Below are 25999 nucleotides of genomic sequence, written 5' to 3'. Positions count from 1 at the left end.
AAGGCAAGATACAGATCTGAACTGATCTGATAGATTTGATAAGTGAGGCCGGAGTCTTATATAAAAAGATGCTTCAATTGAAGATAAAAGCAAACAATTTTTGCAGATTGCTAAAAAAAAGTCACGTAGAGAACGATTGTCTTGTTTATAAATGCATTTTACAGGTTTGCAAATGAGAACAAATCTTTGTACCGCAGAGCAGTTCATAAATGTAATAAAAGCTGGACAATAGCCAAAAGATAGAAGCATTCAATAGGTAATTTTACATCAGTTTGTTTCCTCCCTTTTGCCCTTTGTAAAGATCCAAACAATTACTATTCTAGTCTTGGTGACAGCGAGAATAACATAAGCTCATTGATCGTCGTCTACCGAGAAGCCCATTTTAGAATCAATATGATGGCAGCATTTGTATAGACAATTATGCCTGTTTTTATGCAGAGTCAACAATGGTCTTAGAAAAAGGACTGTGTATAAAGCATACAAGAAACACAAAACAGGGGTCAAATATTCGGAAAGCATGCTTGCTAGAGACAAGCCACACTTACCTATTCTCATTTGTACTTTTGCCAGTAAACCAATTTGTGGTAAGTATATGTTATTGAGAGATGGTTTAGCTGATGACCCCACAGGTTGTAATACATTATATTCAATGGTTTCCCCAAGACTTGCCAGCTGAAACAAATGTGAAAGGTGATCTATTAACGTAAACTCATTAACAAGCAGAGAAATCGACCATTTCACTTAAATTACCATAGAGTGAATGCAATTCCCCCACGAAACAAAGAATGAAGGCTTGTGTCATGAACTGATCAGACTGCAGTGCACCAGAAGCCTTAAAGAGTTAACTAGTATGTCACTACCCGCTCTTCTCAAATCATTACTTGATGTAAATAATGTTTAACGAGTAACCATTGCTTTCATTTTCTTTCCATAAATCAATTATGAAAATAAGCAACTTTGTAATATGTCTTATCAGAGAAATCTGCTTCTTTCTCCTCCTGAACTGATCTTTCACTCTCAATTCCTTCTTAAAATTTGTGTATATAATACATAAAGACTTTCACATTACTGAGAGAGGATATAATGGTTGGTGCTTTTAAAATTCTTTGAAGAGGAAGCAGGTGATGAGGAAGGAAGAGCCAAAAAGCCACATTCTGCTGAAACTTCTCCATAGAACGTTATGAACACGAACTGTCACCTCCTAGACTAATTAATGGGAAAATCGGTCTTCCTAGTTTACTCATGAATTGAGAGTTAAAGAAGCGTATTTCTCTCATAAGACATATTACAAAGTTTCTTATTTTCATGTGTACTATTGCTATATGAAATAAAAATTTAAGATGACGGTTATGCTGTAATTACTATATAAATGAAAAAAGCTTTACAAGTTTCAAATATACTTTGAGCTCTATTCATTATTACATTTGCGTCTGTTTTTTGCCTATTTTTGGTGTTTTTCATTTGCTCATAATTTGATTCATTTGCACCTTTTTTGAAAGTCTATTTCATAAGCATTCACCTGTTTTGTTTTATATTCGCCATTGTGGGAAAAGTTTAGGGTTTCCAGATGTTTTCAGCCGATTCATCATTTACGACTTTCAAAAAGTCACATTTGTAGCAAATATACCCCAGCTCTACACCCTGGAGTGATTTTATGTACTCTAGTTATTTTTGCGTAATTTTTGTGTCAGTTTGAAAAAATGAGCAACTTTTTGTGAAAGAAAAAGAACATTTTTTTACTTTGCGCAAAATTTATAAACTTGCGTGCGCCATTTTGATGAATTTGGGGCAAAAAATGTCAGCGAATATCACAAGACAAAAAAGAAAAAGTGCTTAAAAAGAAAATCTCAAATGATGAATTGTGTTTCAATTCCTCATCTCTTTGAAGAGTTGGGTTTGCTGCCAGTGAATGAGAACACTCTAATTTACATTCACTAGGGCAAGTCAGTACATAGTCAGTCCTTCTCTCACTATAAAAAAATGTTCAGAAATCTCTGATCATAGGAATACATTGAGTGGCTTGAAAGTCTCTTTAAAATGCCCCAGTCAGCTGAGTGACTAGCGATAACTTTTTTTGTTTCATCGGTACATACTAAGATGTTGAAGCGATTTTGAAAAGTATTATATTTTCCCTCTATTTATTAATATGACGTTCGCTACTTAAATAGATTCTGTTAATAGGGTCAACTGTGCCAAGTCATCAATATCGGCATGCAGATCATAGAAAGTTGAAGACAATGATACCTTGATATCTGCACTCAATGTCTTATTCCAGAGAAATCCATGTTTTTCTTAAAGGGAATCTGTCAGCAGATTTTTGCTATTTAATCTGAGAGCAGCCTAATGTAGAGGCAGAGAATCTGGTCCCAGGGATATGTCACTTGCTCAGCATCTTACTTTAGTTTAAATACAACCAGTGTTTTATCAGTAGAAGATTATCACTGCCAGACTAAGTGTCAAGTGCGAGCCAGACCAGCTAATCTGATCTACATGTCTCACACTGGTAGCGCCCACTTTCATTTAAAATAACCAAGGGATCCAGATTCTGTGTCCAGCCCATAGATCCTAACAGCTCATTTACATATTTATAAAACTGTGGATTTCTCTGGAATAAGACATCGGATCACATATATCAAAGTATTATTTTATTCAGCTTCCTATGACCTACATGCCCATATAGATGACTTAGGAGGTTTGATCCTATTGACAGATTCCCTTTAAGGGGTTTTCCCACAAAAGACTTATTATCTATCACACAGGATCATCCTGCAAAGATCCCCAAAATCACAATAACATGGGTCCTGAACCCCCATTCCACTTCACTTTGGATACAATTGAAGGGACAAGACCGCTGCTGCTTCAATTCTTGATGAAGACAGTCATGTACAGAAATCTAAGTGGTCTCCTCAAATATACCACATGCAAGTCTTTCTGTGACACGTACAGAAGAAAAGGGAAATATTATGATCAGTGTTCCATTACTAGATGTAGGATTATATGCTACTAAAGATGCTCATATATTTTACGTTATGAGCACCATAAAAAAATAAAATCAATATAAGAAGTCATTAAAACACTAGACTTCATCCGGGAGTCTACCAGAAAGTTAATAGAAAGGAATGTATAAAGTGGAGGTCTAAAAGTCATTACATTTAAGTAACATTTCGGATGTTTATACCATATACAAGCATGGCCCTGTTACTCACGTGTGAATATTAGTGTGATCTGTCCTGATTCAGCTTAGAAGTAGTTGGCAAATGTCAATGAAATGCATTAGAACATAACCGGCCGAGTATTTACCACCTAGTGAGAGCCCTCTGGGCAGACATTGCTCATACCTTAAAACATAATATCTGGCACTGCTATTTTACACTTTTACAGTATAAAGGATTTATGGCTGAGTACAGATTCCTCAGATATGACATGCATTTTGTACTCTGCACATTTTACTTACTGCATTTCTTGATATCTATAGCATATATTTGCTACATACATAAAAATGATATTTTTTTGTGAGTCGCCCTTTGAAATTTAATAAGGCACACATATCCTAGCCCGTAATGTCATTCCTGACAGCGATCTTAGGTGGCGCGTCAACTAGTTCTGCTACTGTAGACAGGGCCATGGCTCTGATTTAATCAGACAAAAAAATCATAATGTGTAGAGAGCTGATGGTTTTGTGAGGGTTTTCTTTCAAATAAGTGCCAACTTAAACCCTGTGGCGTCCCCTTAGCAGCTGAAATTTTGGGGCCCCTCCAGAAAATTATTTCCTAATACGTTTTTAAATTTACTGACAACAATTTTACTACACCAATTAAATTTCATCAAAGGGGCTGACTACTACTCGCACAACCCCTTATCAATACCTATGTTGACCCCTTGTAAAACAATAACACTTATACTCACCTCTAGTGCGGCGCCATTCCAGTGGGCACTGGCTCTTCCGGGCAATGTCATGCAAGCCCTGCCGCCAATCAGCGCTTGCTTAACTCTCCCCGCCTTTGGACGAATCACATACATCCGGAGGAAGTGAGAGAGCATCACAATCCCAGGGAGAGACAGTTCAGACACAGCTGGAACAGCATCTGCACCGGAGGTGAGTATAGGTGTTGCTGTTTTAGTGGGAAACATTGGGATTGAGAAGGGGTTGTCCGAATAGTGGACAATCCATTTAAATAGAACACAAATTAAATTAATCAACTTCATTAAACCACAAAAAAGGTAATTAACTAACGTCGACCTCAGGTATAGGCCTATATATACTGGTCTGTGTTCCCGAAGCTTCTACTCATGAATGTTCTTTCATGATTTAGAGTCGATGAGAACTCGCGGCCACTTACTTCTACTCCACTCTCACTACCAGTTCTGGCCACTCACACAGTTGCCACACCCGATCGAATACATGCCCTTCCTCTACTACGTAGCCACAAAAAGAGAAATTAGAATTCCCCCAAAAATAAACACAGCAAACAAAGGGCAACAGTATTTACCTGCCAAGGTCTCAGAACTAATGCACTATCAGGATGCAGTAAACCCATATAATAAAGATGGCGGCAACACAGGTGCAAAATACTGAGGAGACAACCACTCACAACATACCAATTCATGGAGGGGGTGATTGTTCAGTATTAAAATTGCACACAAAAAAAGCCTTGTATAGGGCGCTAGTCACACACAGTGCACAGTGTCTGGCTTACAGCCTATTAGTGACGCCCATACTATTAGATTAGGCGCATTATTTATACCCGGAGTGGTGAAGCCAAGCCCATCAGTGTTGGCCTTATAAACTAGGGTGCATTAGTTCTGAGACCTGGGCAGGTAAATACTGTTGCCCTTTGTTTGCTGTGTTTATTTTTTTAATTTTTGGGGAATTCTAATTCCGCTTTTTGTGGTTATGCTTTTTATTTTAGTGTTAGGACTCGCCAGCATGAGGACCCTTGATGCGGGTTGCCCTATACAAGCCTTTTTTGTGTGCAATTTTAATACTAAGCAAACACCCCCTCTATGAGCTGGTAGGTTGTGAGTGATTGTCTCATCAGTATTTTGTACCTGTCTTGCCGCCATCTTTATTATACGGGTTTGCTGCATTAGTTCTGAGACCTGGGCAAATACTGTTGCCCTTTGCTGTGTTTATTACCCAACAACAGCCAAAACATAATTTCTCTGCCACTTGCTTTAATGTTCACATTGGAACTAATTGTAAATTTCTTTCTATCAAATCACTATTATTCATTATCCATTGTGCAGGGCCGCCAGAGACGTTAGGCCCATAGGCCAGTGCCAACTATGCCTACATCCCTCTCCTAAAATTGGTGTTGTCTCACAAGAGACAATTCTTTTGCATATGCCTAATGAGGACTTGGGCATCCACTTAGGGTGCCAATCTATGACATATAATGCAACAGCATTTTCTGGTAATAACAATTGGTTGAACCTCATCATTTCACTTTGGAAATAGAATAATATTTTCTATTTTAACTCCTCATAATCAATCCACTGATACACTTACCTGTTTAGTGATAAGTTCTTGTGCCAATTTGTAATTGTTCAACTGCTTTGCCCAAAACAATTGCTGGTCCTTATTATTTTCCATTAAGTCAGTTGAAAGAATCAAACTCTGAGCCAATGTTAAGTATGCCACAGGAGACATGAAACACTTTCCTTGCAGCAAGTGGATGATATTCTGTTAAAATAGACAAAACAACTTTTTTTTAAATGAATAGTAGTGTATAAATATGTTCTCTTTATAGAGCAAGTTGTTTAGAAGACCTCCGAACTTGCTATATAAAATGTCATACAATAAGACCAGATATTGGTCTTATTGTTGCCAATTTTTGACAATTTAAGCAACTTCCCAGAGCATTTATTTTTGATGGATTATCAAAAATGAAATCTGCCAAAATTACTTAGTTAAAAGGGGTTGTACACTGCTCAGACAATCCCTTCTCAAAATATACATATATATATATATATATATATATATATAAAAAAAAACTACTCACCTCTGGTGCCGGTGCTATTACAGTGATAGTCTCCCAGGGCTTGATATGTCATGTGAGCCCTCCAGCCAATCAGTGGCTGCTTTCATGTCATCCTTCGGATGAAACTGACACCCAGAAGTGAGAGCTACTGTAGCTTTCTGACTTCCTTTTGAAAGAAACTGAAAATGAAACAGCTGCTGATTGGCTGCAGGGCTCACGTGGCATAACAATGTCATGCAAGCCCCAGGAGACCAGGCACAAACATCACTGGAACAGGGCCTGCACCGGAGGTGAGTTTAGGCCGTTACAATTTTACATGGGGGAAGTATAGTGATCGAGAAGGGGTTGTCTGAGTAGCGGACAAGCCCTTTAATTGTGTCCCTTTTTGTTTATGTCTACAGCTACTATAGAAGCGTATCTGTTGCCACGGTAAAAGACCAAAAAAATCTCTAAGCAGTCTGATGTTACGATCATACTTCCTTCCAGCTGTCCCCTACTGGTTACAAACATAGAGATGATAATAACATACATTGGGGACAGATGGATGGCAATATAACTGTGCCGTTAGACTACACAAGGTTTGTTTGTGGTCTGTAACCACGGAAACACCTCGGTAGGAGCTGTAGACACAAGAAGATAACAGATTTATAATTAAGATTTACTTGCGAAATGATTATACTAATTTATTGAAACAATAAAAAAAAAATACAATGTGAAGTCTGAACTTCCAACTATGAAGTCAGTGGTGTCAAATTAATGTAGTCTGCTGAACGAGTCTGCCTAGACTCATTAGAAGTCCATAACACCTATTGTGGATGCAGTAAATTTACACCACCAGAATGAAGGGAGCTTTAGATATCCATATTATTTTGTTTCAGTAATTAGTGATGTCTACATTTACTTTCTTTATTTTTTGCATTTCCCATCTATTTTGCACATGGTTTTATAGTAATTGTCTGCACTGCGTGGCTCTCCAGCTGGTAACTCTCCAAAAATAGTTGTTTCTATATTCTGCAGGTTTCCCGTCTCGGTACGGTATATCTCCAGAGTGTATTAAATAAGTTTACTATGATCATGCAGAATTCTAAAGTCATAGCAATATTTGCCTAGTATTAGCAAGAAGGCAAGATCATCTATCAGTCTTCAGGCATCATACAGACTATAAATAAAAACTGCTCTGTTCTCAGTTCTTTGTGCAGAGAAATGAGACACTTACATCAAAGTCAATGCTAATGTATTCGCTGCACACGCTTCTTTCCAGTGATTGTCCACTTCTTTGACTAAAAATACGTTTTCAGTATAACCGGTACATGTTTTTCAGCACAATATAACTGCAAAATCCTACATAAGATATGGAGTTTATATTTTTTTAAATGATACCTGTTCACTGTTAACGTATATGTTTAGTTTGGCACAGCAGATTTGTACCTACCTGACTTCGTTAGGAGGCACTGTATTTTGTATTTTACAATATCTTAAGTGTTTTCTCAACAAACTAAATGGTTAAAATTGAAAAGGGCTTGTAAAAACAAGCAACTTTGCAGCTTGCTTGTTATTAAAAATCCTCTCTGTTGTGAAATGTGCAGGGATTTTTAATTCTATTGTTTACTGCCTGTTGCCTAGTTTGCCAGGCACCTGCTGTCTATCAGCGATGGTCGGTCTCCAAGACGAGAAGTGCAGGGCTTACAAGCTCTTTCCAATAATGTAAGCACTGCTCTGAAGCTGGCTGCTGATTTGAACTGTCAATCAATCAGGAGTGCACCAGACCTCAGCAAGCAGGCAACCTGGAGACAAGGGAGCGTTGTGCTCTTGATGATCATGAGAACAACCCTTTAAGTATACAGTACAGACCAAAAGTTTGGACACACCTTCTCATTTAAAGATTTTTCTGTATTTTCATGACTATGAAAATTGTACATTCACACTGAAGGCATCAAAACTATGAATTAACACATGTGGAATTATATACTTAACAAAAAAGTGTGAAACAACTGAAAATATGTCTTATATTCTAGGTTCTTCAAAGTAGCCACCTTTTCCTTTGATGACTGCTTTGCACACTCTTGGCATTCTCTTGATGAGCTTCAAGAGGTAGTCACCGGAAATGGTTTTCACTTCACAGGTGTGCCCTGTCAGGTTTAATAAGTGGGATTTCTTGCCTTATAAATGGGGTTGGGACCATCAGTTGTGTTGTGCAGAAGTCTGGTGGATACACAGCTGATAGTCCTACTGAATAGACTGTTAGAATTTGTATTATGGCAAGAAAAAAGCAGCTAAGTAAAGAAAAACGAGTGCCCATCATTACTTTAAGAAATTAAGGTCAGTCAGTCTGAAAAATTGGGCAAACTTTGAAAGTTTCCCCAAGTGCAGTTGCAAAAACCATCAAGCGCTACAAAGAAACTGACTCACATGAGTACCGCCCCAGGAAAGGAAGACCAAGAGTCACCTCTGCTTCTGAGGATAAGTTTATCTGAGTCACCAGCCTCAGAAATCGCAGGTTAACAGCAGCTCAGATTAGAGACCAGGTCAATGCCACACAGAGTTCTAGCAGCAGACACATCTCTACAACAACTGTTAAGAGGAGACTTTGTGCAGCAGGCCTTCATGGTAAAATAGCTGCTAGGAAACCACTAAAGACAGGCAACAAGCAGAAGAGACTTGTTTGGGCTAAAGAACACAAGGAATGGACATTAGACCAGTGGATATCTGTGCTTTGGTCTGATGAGTCCAAATTTGAGATCTTTGGTTCCAACAACCGTGTCTTTGTGCGACGCAGAAAAGGTGAACGGATGGACTCTACACGCCTGGTTCCCACCGTGAAGCATGGAGGAGGAGGTGTGATGGTGTGGGGGTGCTTTGCTGGTGACACTGTTGGGGATTTATTCAAAATTGAAGGCATACTGAATCAGCATGGCTACCACAGCATCTTGCAGCGGCATGCTATTCCATCCGGTTTGCGTTTAGTTGGACCATCATTCATTTTTCAACAGGACAATGACCCCAAACACACCTCCAGGCTGTGTAAGGGCTATTTGACCAAGAGGGAGAGTGATGGGGTGCTACGCCAGATGACCTGGCCTCCACAGTCACCAGACCTGAATCCAATCGAGATGGTTTGGGGTGAGCTGGACTGCAGAGTGAAGGCAAAAGGACCAACAAGTGCTAAGCATCTCTGGGAACTCCTTCAAGATTGTTGGAAGACCATTTCCGGTGACTACCTCTTGAAGCTCATCAAGAGAATGCCAAGAGTGTGCAAAGCCGTCATCAAAGCAAAAGGTGGCTACTTTGAAGAACCTAGAATATAATACATATTTTGAGTTGTTTCACACTTTCTGGTTAAGTATGTAATTCCACATGTGTTAATTCATAGTTTTGATGCCTTCAGTGTGAATGTACAATTTTCATAGTCAAGAAAATACAGAAAAATCTTTAAATGAGAAGGTGTGTCCAAACTTTTGGTCTGTACTGTATATAATAATGGACTTGCTTTTCAACAATACTCCATAATTGAAGCTGTGTGTATTCCCATCATTCTTAAATATGTAGATGAAGACAGTTGAAAAATCACCTGAGCCATTAGGATGGTGTACAAGACATGGGGGTGTGTATCATTTTGATAAGAAATATGGAAGTTTGTTTGACTGAGTGCTGCAATTAAAAACAATATCACACAAGTTTTTCCACCTAATCTGATAGCAGCATAATGTAGAGACAGAGACCATGATTGCAGTAATGGGTCACTTACTGGGCTGTTTGCTGCACTTTTGATAAAGACATTGTTTTATCAGCAGGAGATTATCACTAGAGGACTAGTTGTCTTGTGCCATGTAGTCCTCCGTATTCAAGAGCTCCATATAACCTCCCTTCCACTGCTGATTGCAGATTTCTGCTTATGTGCAGCTGTCAATCAGTGCTGTGGGCAGGGTTACACAGGGCTCAGCATTTAGAGAACTGCTAGATCTGAGGAAAGAGAAAACAGTGACTTAATCAAACTGCAGAAAGTATCCCAATAAGTGACAAATCGCTGGAATCAGGGTCTGTGCTCTTACAGCATGTTGCATTAACAGATGGGGTTGCAAAAACCTGATGATAAATTACCTTTAAAATAGCTGTAAGCTGCATAAAAAAATCCCATAAATACAATGTAAAAAAACAGCATTGCACTCTTACTCCTGAAAAACAAGTATAACAAGTACATTTACAGTGCAAGAAATATGTAATGTACCTTCAGCATGAGCTGGACGCCTTTCCTGGGATGTCCCTCTTGAATATCCAGGAAAGCAGCTTGCAGCATGAACCGAGCCTGGGTCTCGGAATCATTGAGAGCTTCAGCCTCTACAATACCCTCAGTTATTAGAGCTGAAGCGTCCAGCACATCCTGATCTAGAAAGCGATGTATAAGAGCATTAACTTACCATACCAGCATCCTTGTTCTGATAACAGTACATCTGTCTATGCACATACAAACTGACAGCAAAGTGTAACTTTAATGCTAGAGAACTGTCAGACAACAGCTACGCAGTACCATGAGGAGGTTAGAGCGGATCACGTAGCACAGGCAGGGAAGTCAGCAATGTCAGCCACGGAAACTCGGAAAGGTAGAAGTAGACTTCAGAAGGAAAGAATAAAAAAAGATTCTATTTTAATAAGAAACTATTATATAAAATAATAACTTGTGTCAGGACATTGTCTGCGAAGTGAAAAATAATCTAACAGTGCCCACTGTGCAGTAGCTATGGGGGAAATTTTTACACCTGCCATAAAATCAAGGGTAAAGTTTGAAAAACTTCAATGCACATGTGAACAGAGACTAATATCGACTAAGTAGCTACATAACTATTTAAAGGGGTTGTAAAGGAGGAAATAAATGGTTTTGACATTTACATTTATTAAAAATTATGCTGCATTCAATAAATATCAATCTTTTATCTTTAGAAGTATGCTCCCTGGCGCCCCCAGGCGTTATTCACTTCTGTCCTTGTAGTGGGCGATCAGCTGGTCGAATTTGCGCAGCTCCGGTCATCATAAGAGGTCCGACTCCCCCCAACATCCCAACGCCAGTGTGCACAACGTATTCTCCACACACTCTCACAGCGCAGGGAGCAGATTCCTGAAAGCACAGAAGCGTGAGTGAGTTTCCGAACCCCCCTCTGGGTGAGATCGTTCTGCTTAACAGAGCTTCTCTCTGCTATCGTGCTCACAGGTCTGTGGAGCAGATGATCTCACCTAGAGGGGGGTTGGGAGAATCACTGACACACTTCCATAGCAATCTGCTCTCTGTGCTTCCAGACTTGTTTGAGGGAGAATATGTTGTGCACACTGGGGGTGGTGAGTTGGGGGGACCTCTTATGATGGCAGGAACTGCGTAAACAAGACCAGCTAATCGCCCATTATGAGGACGGAATGGAATAACGCCAGGGGGCACTAGCCAGCATACTTCAGAAGGTAAAAGTTTGGTATTGATTGAACGGAGCACAATTTTTAATAAATGTAAATTGCAAAACTATTTATTTCCACCTTTTGGTTAAAAGTATTCTTTATGGTGCCACAACCCCTTTAGTTGTTTCTGTTTTAGTAGACATAAATTACAAGTTTTCTTCTCACGTTCCTCAGCTTATGTTCACATTGTTATCAATTGAATCTTTTCTAATAATTTATAATATTTTGTGCAAATTGGATTCATACAATTTAATAAATATCCTCTGATTTTTACAGAAGCTAAGCAATTCTGTAAGATGGGAAACTGCAAATGGTCCTATAAAAGATTCATAGCTGCTAAGTAAAAAAATGGATTGTATACGGATAACAAATAAGAAAAAAATTGTCAACATTTTCTGGATGAGAATGGGTGTAGCATTGGCATCTCTGCCCCCTGCCAGGCAGAGACGCCGCCCCCCTTACCGCCGCGCTCCTGGTCCGGCATCTTCCGGCCTCCTTGCTGCTGCTGCTGGTGCACGCAGCTTCCTGGGCACTGTGCTTAGAGCGCACACGCTCCCTCCCTCTTAAAGGGGCCGCGCGCGCCATCCTAAAAAGTCCCCGGCCAATGGGCGGAGGATTTTCCCTATCTAAAGCACCTCCTCCAATATGGAGGTGCCCGTGCAAGGTTGTTGCTCTGTGATTCTTACTGTTGCTTCATCCCTCAGGTCCCTCTGCAAGTCAGTCCTGTCCGCCAGTCTGTTCTTCAGTCCAGTCCGCCAGTCTGACTACTATCCAGCCCAACAGTCTGTCCACAGTCCAGTCCGCCAGTCTGTCTATGGGCTCGGCCCGGCCTGCTTACCTGGAAGCACCTGCTTGTTACCTGCCGTGCCCGCCAGCCTGCTTACCTGGAAGCACCTGCCTATTACCTGCCGTGCCCGCCAGCCTACTTACCTGGAAGCACCTGTCTGTTACCTGCCGTGCCCGCCAGCCTGCTTACCTGGAAGCACCTGCCAGTTACCCGTTGTGCCCGCCAGCCTGCCTACCCGGAGCACCCATCTGGTTATCAGCCGAATCAGCCTGCTTGTCTACCCGGACCCCCGTCAGCCTTCCTGCCATGCTCATCCGCTGTACCGGTCAGTTCCTGCCATCTGACACGTGGGAGTCAACTGCTCTCATACAAGATCTCATGGCACCTGGTCCCCGTGCTCGGTCCCTCCCTGGTTAACGGAGTCGATTGAGCCGCCGTGTGACCTTGGTCAGGCCGAGTAGGTACTTAGTCAAGCCCCTCTAGTCCCTCCTTGCACCGCAGCACAGAGGTTCCACCACCCGAATCCGTAACAGTTTGCACGGGCCATGGAACCCAGTGGCCCCCAGGTTCCTTCGCTCCCTGACCTGTACCAGGAGGTTTCAAGTCAAAGATCCCAACAGGAAACTATCCTGACCTACCTGCGGTCTGTCAACTCCTGCCTGGACACGCTGTCCACCCCATCTGTGTCAGTCTCTAGCCGAGCGGCACCCGCTCCAGCAGCGCCTCAACCTACTAGTGCTATGGCATCCGGTTCTGGCCCCTGGCTCTCTGCCCCTCCAAGTTTTGGTGGTGACCCCGTCTTATGTCGGGGTTTTCTAAATCAGTGCACGCTGCACTTTGAACTACTGGCACATCAGTTTCCCTCCGACCAGGCCAAGGTGGCATTCATCATGTCTCACCTCACCGGGGAGGCATTGGCATGGCTAAACCCTCTGTGGGAGAGAGGGGATTCCCTGGTGTCCGATCTTCCAGCTTTCCTCACTGCCTTATTGAAGGTTTTCAATGAGCCCGGACGAAAAACTTCTACTGCCTCCACACTTCTCCGTCTCCACCAAGGGAGTCTCACCGTGGGCCAGTATGCCATACATTTCCATACCCTCGCATCAGAGCTTGCCTGGAACAACGAGGCCCTGGTGTCCACCTTCTGGGAGGGTCTTTCCAGATGGATCAAGGATGAGCGAGCCGTTCGTGATATCCCTTCCACCCTGGACAACCTGGTGTCATTAGCTACCCGGATTGACATCCGTTTTTTTGGAACGAGCTAAGGAGACTACCTGGGAGAGAAGATTTCTGCGTCTCACTCCTGTATTCCAAAGGTCTGCCTCTCAGCCAGCAATTCCCCGGGCACGCTCGCATGAACCCATGCAAATTGACCAGACCAAGATGGTCAAGTCTCGCCAGGAGATGCGCCGAGCCGAAGGGAGTTGCTTCTACTGTGGCAGTAAGGAGCATCTGATCCGTTCCTGCCTGGTGAAGCTGGGAAACTCCAGTGTCTAGGACCGCTCGGAGAGGTCGTCCTAGGCAAGAGTAAATCCTCTCCGTCCTTGACTCTATCTGTTTCTATTTCCAGTGTTGAGACCCGCTTCTTTGAGACCGCCCGCCTGGATTCCGGAGCCGCTGGGAATCTCATTTCTCAGGCCCTTGTGGAGCGGTATCAGATTCCCACCATACGTCTGGCTGAACCATTGGCAGTCACTTCCGTGGATGGGAGACTTCTTCCGGAGACCATCTTGCTCGTCACAGAGCCATTAACCCTTCAGGTGGGAATGCTGCACTCAGAGAGGATCTCTTTTCTTGTGCTGTTCGGTCTCTCTCACTCCCTTTTGCTTGGTCTACCCTGGTTACAGAGACATGAACCCGTCCTGAATTGGCGATTTGGTGAGGTGCTCCGTTGGGGGCAGGATTGTCATGAGTCCTGCCTGGTTCCGGTTCGTCCAGCCCGACCCCCGTCTACTCCGGCTAATCTACCTGGTCTACCGGCACCCTACTGGTCCTATGCGGACGTCTTCGACAAGAAGGAAGCTGAGACACTACCACCTCATAGGCCGTATGATTGCCCAATCGACGCGGTACCCGGTGCTTCACCTCCCCGTGGGCGTATCTAGCCCTTGTCGCTGGCTGAGACCCGGGCCATGTCTGAGTACATAGAAGAGAATCTTGCTAGGGAATTCATCCAGAAATCTACCTCCCCGGCTGGAGCAGGATTCTTCTTCGTTTAGAAGAAAGACGGCTCACTACGTCCGTGTATCAACTACAGGGGTCTTAACCAGATTACCATCAAGAATAAGTACCCCCTGCCTCTTATCTCAGAGCTGTTTGACCGCGTTAAAGGCGCGAAGATCTTCACCAAGCTCGATCTTCGTGGGGCGTACAATTTGGTCCGGATTCGCTAGGGAGATGAGTGGAAAACGGCATTCAACACCCGGGACGGTCACTAAGAATATCACGTGATGCCCTTTGGTCTCTGTAATGCCCAAGCCGTCTTCCAGGAGCTGGTTAACGACATCTTCCGTGAGCTCCTGTATTCTTGCATGGTGGTGTACCTGGACGATATCTTGGTCTTCTCTCCGGATCTGCCCACACACCGGAGGGATGTTCCTCAGGTTCTGCTAAGGCTCTGGCAGAATCGCCTCTACGCAAAATTTGAGAAATGTCTCTTCGAGCAGACTTCCCTTCCGTTCCTGGGATATATTATCTCCGAGACTGGTCTTCGGATGGATCCCGAGAAGGTTTCTGCCGTCTTAAAGTGGCCCCGACCGGAGGGGTTGAAGGTGATTCAGCGATTCCTGGGCTTCGCAAATTATTACCGCCTCTTCATCCCTCATTTCTCCTCCTGGACTGCTCCCATCTGAGCGCTCACCCGTAAGGGAGCAAATCCGAAGGAATGGACTTCCGAAGCGGAGGAGGCCTTCGTCTCCCTAAAACAAGTTTTCTCATCCGCCCCTGTGCTGCACCGTCCGGATTGCAACAAACAGTTCTTCCTGGAGGTTGATGCTTCCTCCTCCGGAGCCGGAGCGGTGCTCACCCAGAAATCCCCATCCGGGAGAATGGTAACTTGCGGCTTCTTCTTCAAGCTCTTCTCCTCGTCCGATCGCAACTACTCCATAGGAGATCGTGAGCTGCTAGCCATCAAATTGGCGCTGGAAGAGTGGCGCTACCTGCTGGAGGGGGATCAGCACCCGGTGGTCATCTACACTGACCACAAAACGCCCAAAGACTCAATCCGCATCAGGCCCGGTGGTCTCTGTTCTTTGCTCGATTCTGCTTTACTCTACATTACCGCCCTGCGGACAAGAAGATTAAAGCCGACGCTCTATCCCACTCATTCCTGTCTTCCGACCAGGAGGAGGAGCCTCTGCATATCATCGACCCCTCCAAAGTAATGACTGTGGCTCCGTTTGACCTGTCTCGTCTTCCACCCGGTAAGACTTTTGTAGCGGTTAAGGATCGTAAGAAGGTTCTTCTCTGGGGCCATTCATCCAAAGTAGCTGGCCATGCTGGCCAGAAGAAGACCTTCCTGCTCATTGCCTGGCATTACTGGTGGCCTTCCCTACGCAAGGATGTTGCGGATTTCGTCACGGCTTGTTCCTCCTGTGCCCATAACAAGGTTCCCAGGCATCTTCCAGCCGGCCGTCTCCTTCCTCTTCCCGTACCTTTCGCTCCGTGGCAACACATTGCTATGGACTTTATTACGGATCTCCCTGTTTCTAACGGTTGTACTGTCATTTGGGTGGTCGCTGACCGCTTTTCTAAAATGGCCCACTTCATCCCTCTGCCTGGTCTCCCGTCAGCATCTGTGCTGGCTAAGGACTTCATCCATCACATCTTTCGTCTCCACGGCCTACCCCTCCACATTGTGTCTGATCATGGGGTCCAGTTCACTTCGCGCTTCTGGAGAGCTACGTGTAAGCTGCTGGATGTCTCCTTGGATTTCTCCTCTGCTTATCATCCTCAGTCCAATGGTCAAGTGGAACGTATCAACCAGGCCCTTACCAGCTTTCTCCAGCACTTTGTCAACGCTCACCATAACGATTGGGTTGAGCTCCTACCATGGGCCGAGTTCTCCTATAACAACCATGAGAGCGAGTCTTCTTCCAAATCCCCGTTCTTTGTGGTCTACGGTCAACACCCCCGTTCCGTTTCCCGTCTCCGCTTCAGTGGACAATCCTGCCGCGGAGTCTCTGGTCAGCGAATTTTCTGCTATTTGGGAAGACGCTAGATCCGCACTTCTTCAGTCCTCCGAGCGGATGAAGAAACATGCTGCTAAGAGACGTCTGGATCCGCCTCAATTCCGTCCGGGAGACAGGGTCTGGCTCTCCTCCAAATATGTTCGTCTCAAAATACCATCTTATAAGTTGGGTCCGCGGTTCATCGGTCCGTTTGAGGTTCTCAACCAAATCAATCCCGTGGCTTACAAGCTAAAAGTCCCGGCCACCTTACGGATTCCCAACTCCTTCCACGTATCTTTCCTCAAACCAGTTGTTCTTAATTATTTTTCTGACGATCCAGGTACCACCCCAGCTCCAGTCTCCGCTGAGGACGTCTATCAGGTAGAGAACATTTTGGCCACCAAAAGGGTAAGAGGAAAAACCTTTTTTCTGGTGGATTGGAAGGGGTTTGGCCCAGAGGAGAGGTCTTGGGAACCCAGGGAGAACATCCATGCCCTTCTGCTTCTTAAAGAATTTTTTGCAGGCCTAAAAAAGATGGGGCGTAAAGGGGGGGGGGGGGTACTGTAGCATAAACGTCTCTGCCCCCCGACAGGCAGAGATGCCGCCCCCCTTACCGCCGCGCTCCTGGTCCGGCGTCTTCCGGCCTCCTTGCTGCTGCTGGTGCACGCAGCTACCCGGCACTGTGATTAGGGCGCACGCGCTCTCCCTCCCTCTTAAAGGGGCCGCGCGCCGTCTTAAAAAGTTCCCGGCCAATGGCCGGAGGACTTTCCCTATTTAAAGCACCTCCTCCAATATGGAGGTGCCCATTCAAGGTTGTTGCTCTGTGATTCTTACTGTTGCTTCAGCCTTCAGGTCCCTCTGCAAGTCAGTCCTGTCCGCCAGTCTGTTCTTCAGTCCAGTCCGTCAGTCTGACTACTATCCAGCCCGACAGTCTGTCTACAGTCCAGTCCGCCAGTTTGTCTATGGGCTCTGCCCGCCTGCCTGCTTGCCTGCACCTGCCTGTTACCTGCCGTACCCGCCAGCCTGCTTACCTGGAAGCACCTGCCTGTTACCTGCCGTGCCCGCCAGCCTGCTTACCTGGAAGCACCTGCCAGTTACCCGTTGTGCCCGCCAGCCTGCCTACCCGGAGCACCAGTCTGGCTATCAGCCTGAATCAGTCTGCTTGTCTACCCGGACCACCCGTCAGCCTTCCTGCCGTGCGGTCAGTTCCTGCCATCTGACCTGTGGGAGTCACCTGCTCTCATACAAGATCGGTCCCAGAGTGGCACCTGGTCCCCCTGCTCGGTCCCTCCCAGATTCACGGAGTCGATTGAGCCGCCGTGCGACCTTGGTCAGGCCGAGTAGGTACTTAGTCGCGCCCCTCTGGTCCCTCATTGCACCGCAGCACAGAGGTTGCACCACCCGGATCCGTAACAATGGGACCGATATTTTAGACGCCTGTGTGATCCCAGCCTAACAGTTGTTGTTCTGCTGACCTTGGTATTCACTTGATCAGGGATGGGGTTATGTCAGACAGCTATGAAAACTGCTGCAATACACTTATTAAGATTATAAAGGAATCTGGAAAGATAAAGAGTGCAATAGGGTCTTATTTGGGTTAAAAAGAAGATCACAGGCAGGGGAAATGCTCACCTGGCAGGGTTGTGAAAGTCACAACCCCTGTGTTAGCTTGAAAAGGTATAGGCTGATGCAGATTCACAATGGTATATCATGTAGAAGCTGGAGAAAAAGTGGAGGTAAATCGACTTTTTCTCCAGCTTTTACATGCACTACACTGATTCACAGTCTCCTTAGTCTTACTGGACTATATGACACATGTGCGATGTCACGGCACATTCATTATGGTAAGGACTGAAATGTCTATGGCTCCAATAGGACAATATAAATGAGTACTGGTAGACTGGTGTAAGAGGAAAACTAGGGAACCAAGTGCACCATTCAGTCATTTTTATTTTCATATGCTCATTTTATATAATATCTAAAGTTCTGTTAGGATAGAAATAAATGTCCATACCATGAAGTGCTATTCCACGTATCTGCCTTGTAAGAACAGTGACAAATGCAAGTCGACATCTTAACCACGTGTTTATGCTTAGACGCTCTCTGGCTTCAGATTCAAATGGATTTCTGAAAGTTTCTTCAATTTTTTCTCTGATCTTAAAATGAAGTAAAATGCTTACATTACGGCAATAAACAGTCAAACTCAAAAGCATAACGTAAATTAGGCAGATATGGTTAAAGATACTCTGTCAGTACAAAATCACTGTTTAAACCAAGCCCCGATTCATCAGTATTTAAAACCAGAAAACTGGATTAAAAGACTTTGACATGTTGTATAGTTTTTGCACAACGTGGAGTTGCGTAAAAATGTAATGACTTGTGATCTAGTCATACTAGTTTCAGGCAGCTACTCCAAAGTGTGCAGAGCTGGGGAGGGCCTGGGGTGGCACAGGGTGTGGCAAACTAGCGTATTTTGCGGACTATAAGACTTATTTTTTTCCTCCTAAATTTGGGAGGAAAATAGTGATGCATCTTATAGTCCGAATGTAGCTTACCGGGAGGGGGCACGGTGGTGGAGCAGGGTCACGGGAGGCAGGGTCACCGCTGCAGGAAGCCGGTGACGGCAGGAGTGGGGCGATGCTGCAGGCCTTGGGCTGGGAGAAGGGAGTGTCCTGGCGGCGGGCTTCAAGAAAATGTCAGCGGTGCACGCGGAGGAGGCGCATGTGCAGATTTACATCTTGGCTCACAGACGAGCCGAGATCTCAATCTGCGCATGCACCACCTTCAGCAGCCATTTGCCTGAAGCCCACCGCCGGGAGAGCAATGTGCAGAGCGGGGGCTCTGCTCCTGCCAGCACCGCTAACATTTTCTTGAAGCCTACTGCCAGATCAATGGCTCCTGCCTCGCTCTCCTGGGACACCACCTCCTACCTACCCAGGACCCGCAGAATCGCCCCACTCCTTCCTGCAGCGGCGACCCTGCCTCCTGTGACCCCGCTCCACTGCCACTGCCCCCCTGGTAAGCTAAATTCAGACTATAAGACAAACCTCCATTTGATTCATTAAAAAATGTTTTCCCTATTTTCCTCCTCAAAATTTGGGGTGTGTCTTATGGTCCGGTGTATGTTATAGTCCGCAAAATACAGTAGTTCAGTAAACTTTCAGCTACTTGTTTTCCCTCTTTCTCCATCCTCCTATGGCTCCTATAAAGACAAAGAGCCTGATCATTACAACTTTCACACCAGAATTCTGGAGCAAAAGCTTTTAAAAGCTGCAAAAATTAGGTGCAACTCAAGAGTCGTGTCTAAATTTTGTGCCTTTTCACGTCTTCATGCCAGTGTCTCCCAGTTCTGCCGAAATGGACAGAGCTGAGGCGGGACAGGGGCATGATGCCATAGTCCGTCTAATTCATGATGAGTTGTGGCGGTCCAAACTTCGGAAATCTCACTCCAGTAGCTGACTGAAGTGGGATTTCTGACATAGCACAGAGGCGGACGCCACTCGTCAGCCGCTCCAGATTCATGAAGAGACGTGCACCTCTTCATGAATCAGGAGAGCGTGACTCCAGAATGCCCCCTCATCAAAAAAGGTGTGAACAATGTCTATCTTGGTGAATTGGGCCCATAGGTGTCAATTAAGGAGATAGACAGAAAACAAGGTTGCACCAAGTACCTCCATTAGTATATTTCAGTGGAAGAATTTAATTAATATGATAATTCCCTATGGAAGTTTGGTATGCAAAAACTAGAGAATGTCCTCAAAAATGTACTAAAATGTGGGAGGGATGATGTACATCTCCTAGGACCTTCTATTCTTCTAACACTCTCAGGTCTCAACTGCCTTCTGACCTTGGTAGAGTGATCTGAGCCAATATGTTTCTAAAGTTCTAACCCCTGATGCTGGAGAGGAGTTGGGTCCTGAGCTTGGGATATACAGATAATATAAATAATATTGATTTTTTTAATTGCATAGAAGTTATTTATGTTTTTTACTGTTTTCTATTGAATACAAGTGTCCTGAAAATGTTGACTTTACAAGAACATACACTATGAATCAATAATGTACCTTTCTGTATTTGATTTATTGTATAATTTTGAGCTGAGAGTTGAATAAAACGAGTTTAAAAAAAAAGAAGGATTTCTGGACAAAAAGCAATGGAATTGGACACTACAGGTATGATTTTACTATTATGGCTATGTCCACTACAAGGCGTTGTGCTTGGTTATCTGATCATTTCTGTTACACAGTCATTCTGCTCATCGCCTCTGTGTAACAGAAACGATCAGATAGCTGCAGCTTCTAGTCTCTTATGGAGACTATTGAAGCATGCAGAAAGTGGAAAAAAAATGTTTTTAAAAGTTTAAATCACTTAAATCTCCTTTCGCCCCATTCAAAATAAAATAATTTAAAAAAAAACCACATACACATATTTGTTATCGCCGCGTTCAGAATCGCCCGATCTATCAATATAAAAAAAGAATTAATCCAATCGGTAAACGGCGTAACGAGAATAAAATTCTAAACTCCAGAATTACGTTTTTTTGTAGTCGCAACATCGAAATAAAATGCAATAATAGACGATCAAAACATCATATCTGCCCCAAAATGGTATCAATAAAAACGTCAGCTCGACGCACAAAAAATAAGCCCTCACCCGGCCCCAGATCCCGAAAAATGGAGACGCTACGGGTCTCGGAAAATGACGCCATTTTTTTTTCTAGAAAATTTGGGATTTTTTTTTCACCACGTAAATAAAAATGAACCTATACATGTTTGGTGTCTGCGAACTCATAATGACCTGGAGCAGGTCAGTTTTATCATTCAGTGAACGTGGTAAAAAAAAACAACAACTGTGGAACTGCATTTTTTTTGCAATTTCACCGCACTTGGAATTTTTTTCCCGTTCTCCAGTACATGATATGGTAAAACCAGTGATGGCGTTTAAAAGTACAACTCGTCCCGCAAAAAATAAGCCCTCACATGGCCATATTGACAGAAAAATAAAAAGGCTATGGCTCTGGGAACAAGGGGAGCAAAAAATGAAAAAGGAAAATCCCAAGGTCCTTAATAATATATGATGAAACTTTATTTTTAAAGATATTGTAATTTTGGAATATGAGGAGCAGGTAACAGGCACAAGTAAGATATGGCATGGAAGCACAATACATTCTAGCTATTTTAAGTTATAGTAAAGCATAACAACCAAAACACTGGAATGGCATTCATCATTCTGGTAAATAAATGCACCTCTTCTGACTAATCTACAAAGTAATGTTGTACTGTGTTCTTGGAAAGTCAATGCATTTGCTGTTGAATGTCAAGATGGTATTTTTCTGTAGGAAGCCTTTGTTCTCAATGCATAATTGAATATAGTTAGAGATACAGTCTATAAACAAGCATTAACAATTATGTATAAGGACATATATAATAATAGGAATTCTTCATCTTTGAGAAGGAATAATATATGGTTATTGTTAGCTATAGTACCATTTAAAACGAACCTGCCAGTAATTTGCTAAGTAAACTACAGGCAGTGTCATGTTGGGGCTGCTGCACTGATTAATATGATACCTGAGGTGAAGAAATACGTCTTGTGGTTCTTGTGTAATCAGTGTTTGCAGTTTTGAGTTAATGACATGCCCGTGCTCCAGGACGGGACTGTAGGCAGGGTCTTTCCTTGGTGCTCTAGGCCAGATCAGCAAAATAAGACCTGCCCACAGGCCTGCCCCTATCTCTCTGTCTGGCTGTCTCTATGATGAGGAACATACTTGTGCTTCGGGGCGGCCTGTGGGCAGGTCTTATTTTGCTGATCTGGCCTAGAGCACCAAGGAAAGACCCTGCCTACAGTCCTGCCCCGGAGCACGGGCATGTCATTAACTCAAAACTGCAAACACTGATTACACAAAAACTATAGGATTTAGCAAAATCCTGCTGACAGGTTCTCTTTAAGGAATAGTGTTCTGCATGGGTTTTATAATGTATATACTGCACTATTAAAACTTGTTCGGGGTACATAATATATTCCTTTTGACAAATGTATTTGTTTCATACAGATATGTTAATAAAATAGGAACGGAATTGTTATCAGTACATTTATAATCCTACACAAATAGCGTCTTCAGTGAGGAATAGAGCCTCCATTGCCACCTATTGGAGTTAGCAATCCAAGAAGTCAATATTGATTTCCTTTTGATCCCCTACTGCCGAAGATAATTTTTGTTTTAGCAATTTCATTTTTTTACCTTTTACCAATATTTTTTTATTTTTCCATCCACATAGCTATATAACGGCTTGTTTTTTTGCAGGACGAGTTGTATTTTTGGAGATATTGGAGATTATATGAGTCACTTGGGGTGAGAAGGTAGTCACAGCATCTGTTCCCAATATGGGTAAGCACTGCACTTGATATTGATTCATATTATCTCCATTTACTTTTCATTATGATTGACCAGTTTTGAATGGTTAACATCCGCACTTTGCTTGATATCTAACTATTCCTGTTGTTACACTACATTTAAGGACATATATTGTACCCTATATTGGTTATATACCACTATCCAACGGAATCATAATATTTGCACTTTTGCTTGATATTTAATTATTTTTGTTGGTATAACATCATCCAGTGGCGTATCTAGAGTTCGATGGGTCCCAGTGCAAAATTTGGACCTGGGTTCCCCCTGCATGTTGGTCAGGTGCATGGACCCTTATAGCATTCTAAATCCTATAAGGACATACGTGTTGCCCCCCCCCCTTACCCAGTTATGTAGTGAAGTCCCCCATCCTATACTAATGTCCACATCCTGGGCCCATCCTGGTATATATGCCACCATCCTGGACCCATCTTGGTGTATGTGTCCCCCATCCTGGGTCCCTTCCTGGTATATATGTCCCCCATCATGGGCCTATCCTGGTATATAGGTCCCCCATCCCGGTATATATGCCCCCCATCCTGATATATATGTCTCCCATCCTGGTATATAGGTTCCTATCCTGGTATATAGGTCCCTATTGTGGTATATAGGTCCCCCATCCTGGTATATATGTCACCCATCAGGGTATATAGGTCACCCATCCTTGAACGTACATCCAGCTGTTATATGGTGTTGGCGGGCCTCCCTCCAGCACAGTCCCTGTTGTGGTTGCGACCTCTGTGACCTCCATCATTAGGACACTGCCATCATCGGGGATACTGCATTTTTTAGACTATAAGATGCACTTTTTTCAAAATTTTAGAGAAAAGTATGGGGTGCATCTTATAGTCCAGATAATCCACTCTGGCTGTGGATGGTGATGGGGGGTTGCAGTGGTGGAGGAGCGGTGCACAGGCTGTGGCCGGCTGCTGCCGCTACCACGTGTGCCCACTGCTAATGAAGATGAATATTTACTCCTCACCACATTCATGGGAGTGGAGTGAATATTAATTCTTTTAACAGAGGGCACACGTGATCGCTGAGCCGCTGCAGGAGCCACGGCTGCGGCTGACAGTGTGCCCTATTAAAGAAAATGAATATTCACTCCTTTCCGCGCCCATAGACCCGGCGTGGAGAGGAGTGAATATCCCGGCAGCTGACCTCAGCTTGTGAGGGCACATGGCAATGATGGCATGTGCTGCTTAAAGGCTGAGATCAGCTGCTGCTGGCAGGAGAACAGGACACAGCGGTGGAGCAGAGGAGAGGTGAGTAGAATCCTTAATTTTTTTCATGTGTACCAGGATGGGAGGCCATGCATACCAGGATGGGGATGGGGGGCCATGGATACAAAGATGGGGGTCATGCATACCAGGATGGTGATGGGGGGGCATGCATACCAGGATCGGTGATGAGAGGGCAATGCTTGCCAGGATAGGGCCATGCATACCAGGATTGGGATGAAGGGGCCATGCATACCAGGATGGGGATGAAGGGGCCATGCATATCAGGATGGGGATGAAGGTGCCATGCATACCAGGATGGGGATGAAGGGGCCATGCATACCAGGAAGAGGGATGAAGGGGCCATGCATACTAGGATGGGGATGAAGGGACCATGCATACCAGAATGGGGAGGATGGGGCCATATATACTAGGATGGGGATGAGGTGGCCATATATACCAGGATAGGGATGAGGGGGCCATGCATACCAGGATGGGAATGAGGGGGCCATGCCTACCAGGATGGGGACTGGGGGGCCATGTATATCAGGATGGGTATGAGACGGTCATGCATACCAGGATGGTGATGGGGCCATGTATACCAGGATGGGGATGAAGGGGCCATGTATACCAGGATGGGGATGAAGGGGCCATGCATGCCAGGATGGGGAGAAGGGGGCCATATATACCAGGATGGGGATGAGGTGGCCATATATACCAGGATTGGGGTGAGGGGGCCATGCATACCAGGATGGGGATGGGTGGCCATGCATACCAGGATGGGGATGAGGGGGGCAAGCATACCAGGATTAGGATGGAGGCCATATATATCTGGATTGGGAGACATATATATATATATACCTGAATGGGGACATATATATACCAGGATGGGGGATATTAGTATAGAAATGGGGTACATTACCCCTATAACAGTGTCAGCAGCAGACCTCCCCCCATAACAGTGAGTCATGACCACATTTTTCGCTTAAAAACCTAGGTGCGTCTTATGGTCCGGTGTGTCTTAAAGTCTGAAAAATACGGTATATATTGCATCATATATTAATTATAAACCTTTGTCTAACAGATGATCATGCATTGATTTTGTTCTTTGGAGATACATAAATCATGTATTTTGTTGAATTGTATGTATATTACTTTTCTTATAATTATCATGATTTAATTATCTATTTATCTATACAATCCATATATGTTTGCTGTGACATAAATTTTCCCTTCCCTGTCTTGATACCCTCTTTAATGATTGAGTTCATCAAAGTAATCTTTTTAATTATATTCTAATAAAGACTATTATATTATATTATATTTTGGGTGATATTTGCTCCATCCTTCTATCCTTTTCTATTTCTGGTATGCATGTTTGCCTGTTCTGTGTACAGTCACATACATACAACTCTCACAATACAGAAGCAATCTGCAACGACAATATAACCTATTGTATCATACGGTATACAACAAACATCTTAAATACATACTATAGATATTTCATGAATGTACATACAATACACCTACACATTTGGCCCAGAGGCTCAGTATGGAAGCAGTGTAAGTGTTAATAAAGTATAAGAACATAAGTATGAGTATAAAAAGGATGTCTTAATGAGGAAAAGAAAATGTGTGATAACGGGTCATTTCTGATAGCACTTACTTGTCCATTTTTATTATCACGTTTCGTTTTAGCTGCGAACAGTTTGGCTTCCTGCAGAATCTTCAGTGCAGAAAATGACATAGCAATGCTGCAATTAGTGAGGAAAGCAAAATTATATTGGCCACCTGTACATATTACCAACTTTGGTGTAATACAATCGATAAAAATATAACCTTAGCAGAAACTTATGCATTGATGGTGTCATTTATCTAATATACAATTTTTCAGAGTTGTTTCAAGCTATCATGTTGTAATAAACTTCAAAACTTTATTTTATCAGAACCAATTATGTTATACCTTAAAGAGGATCTGTCACCATCTCACA

At 43.7% G+C, this 25999-nt stretch overlaps 1 protein-coding gene across 3 annotated transcripts in view; it reads right to left on the bottom strand.

Moving 5' to 3' along the window:
- CFAP54 (cilia and flagella associated protein 54) overlaps window positions 1-25999 on the bottom strand; it is a 526588-nt gene that overhangs the window by 85962 nt on the left and 414627 nt on the right. For all 3 annotated transcript variants that reach the window (XM_073651573.1, XM_073651574.1, XM_073651575.1), the window contains 5 exons: window positions 25675-25762; window positions 18391-18532; window positions 10207-10364; window positions 5510-5683; window positions 546-672 (listed from right to left, as the gene is read on the bottom strand). In XM_073651573.1, coding sequence (XP_073507674.1) covers window positions 546-672; window positions 5510-5683; window positions 10207-10364; window positions 18391-18532; window positions 25675-25762 — 689 coding nt within the window. The remainder of the gene's footprint in view (window positions 1-545; window positions 673-5509; window positions 5684-10206; window positions 10365-18390; window positions 18533-25674; window positions 25763-25999) is intronic.

The sequence above is a fragment of the Phyllobates terribilis genome, unplaced genomic scaffold (genome assembly GCF_046119375.1).
Source record: "Phyllobates terribilis strain yellow unplaced genomic scaffold, ASM4611937v1 Scaffold_11__3_contigs__length_659146591, whole genome shotgun sequence".
Classification (NCBI taxonomy): Eukaryota; Metazoa; Chordata; class Amphibia; order Anura; family Dendrobatidae; genus Phyllobates; species Phyllobates terribilis.
Note: the sequence above shows the minus strand (reverse complement) of the source record. Positions and strands in the feature narration are given on the sequence as shown.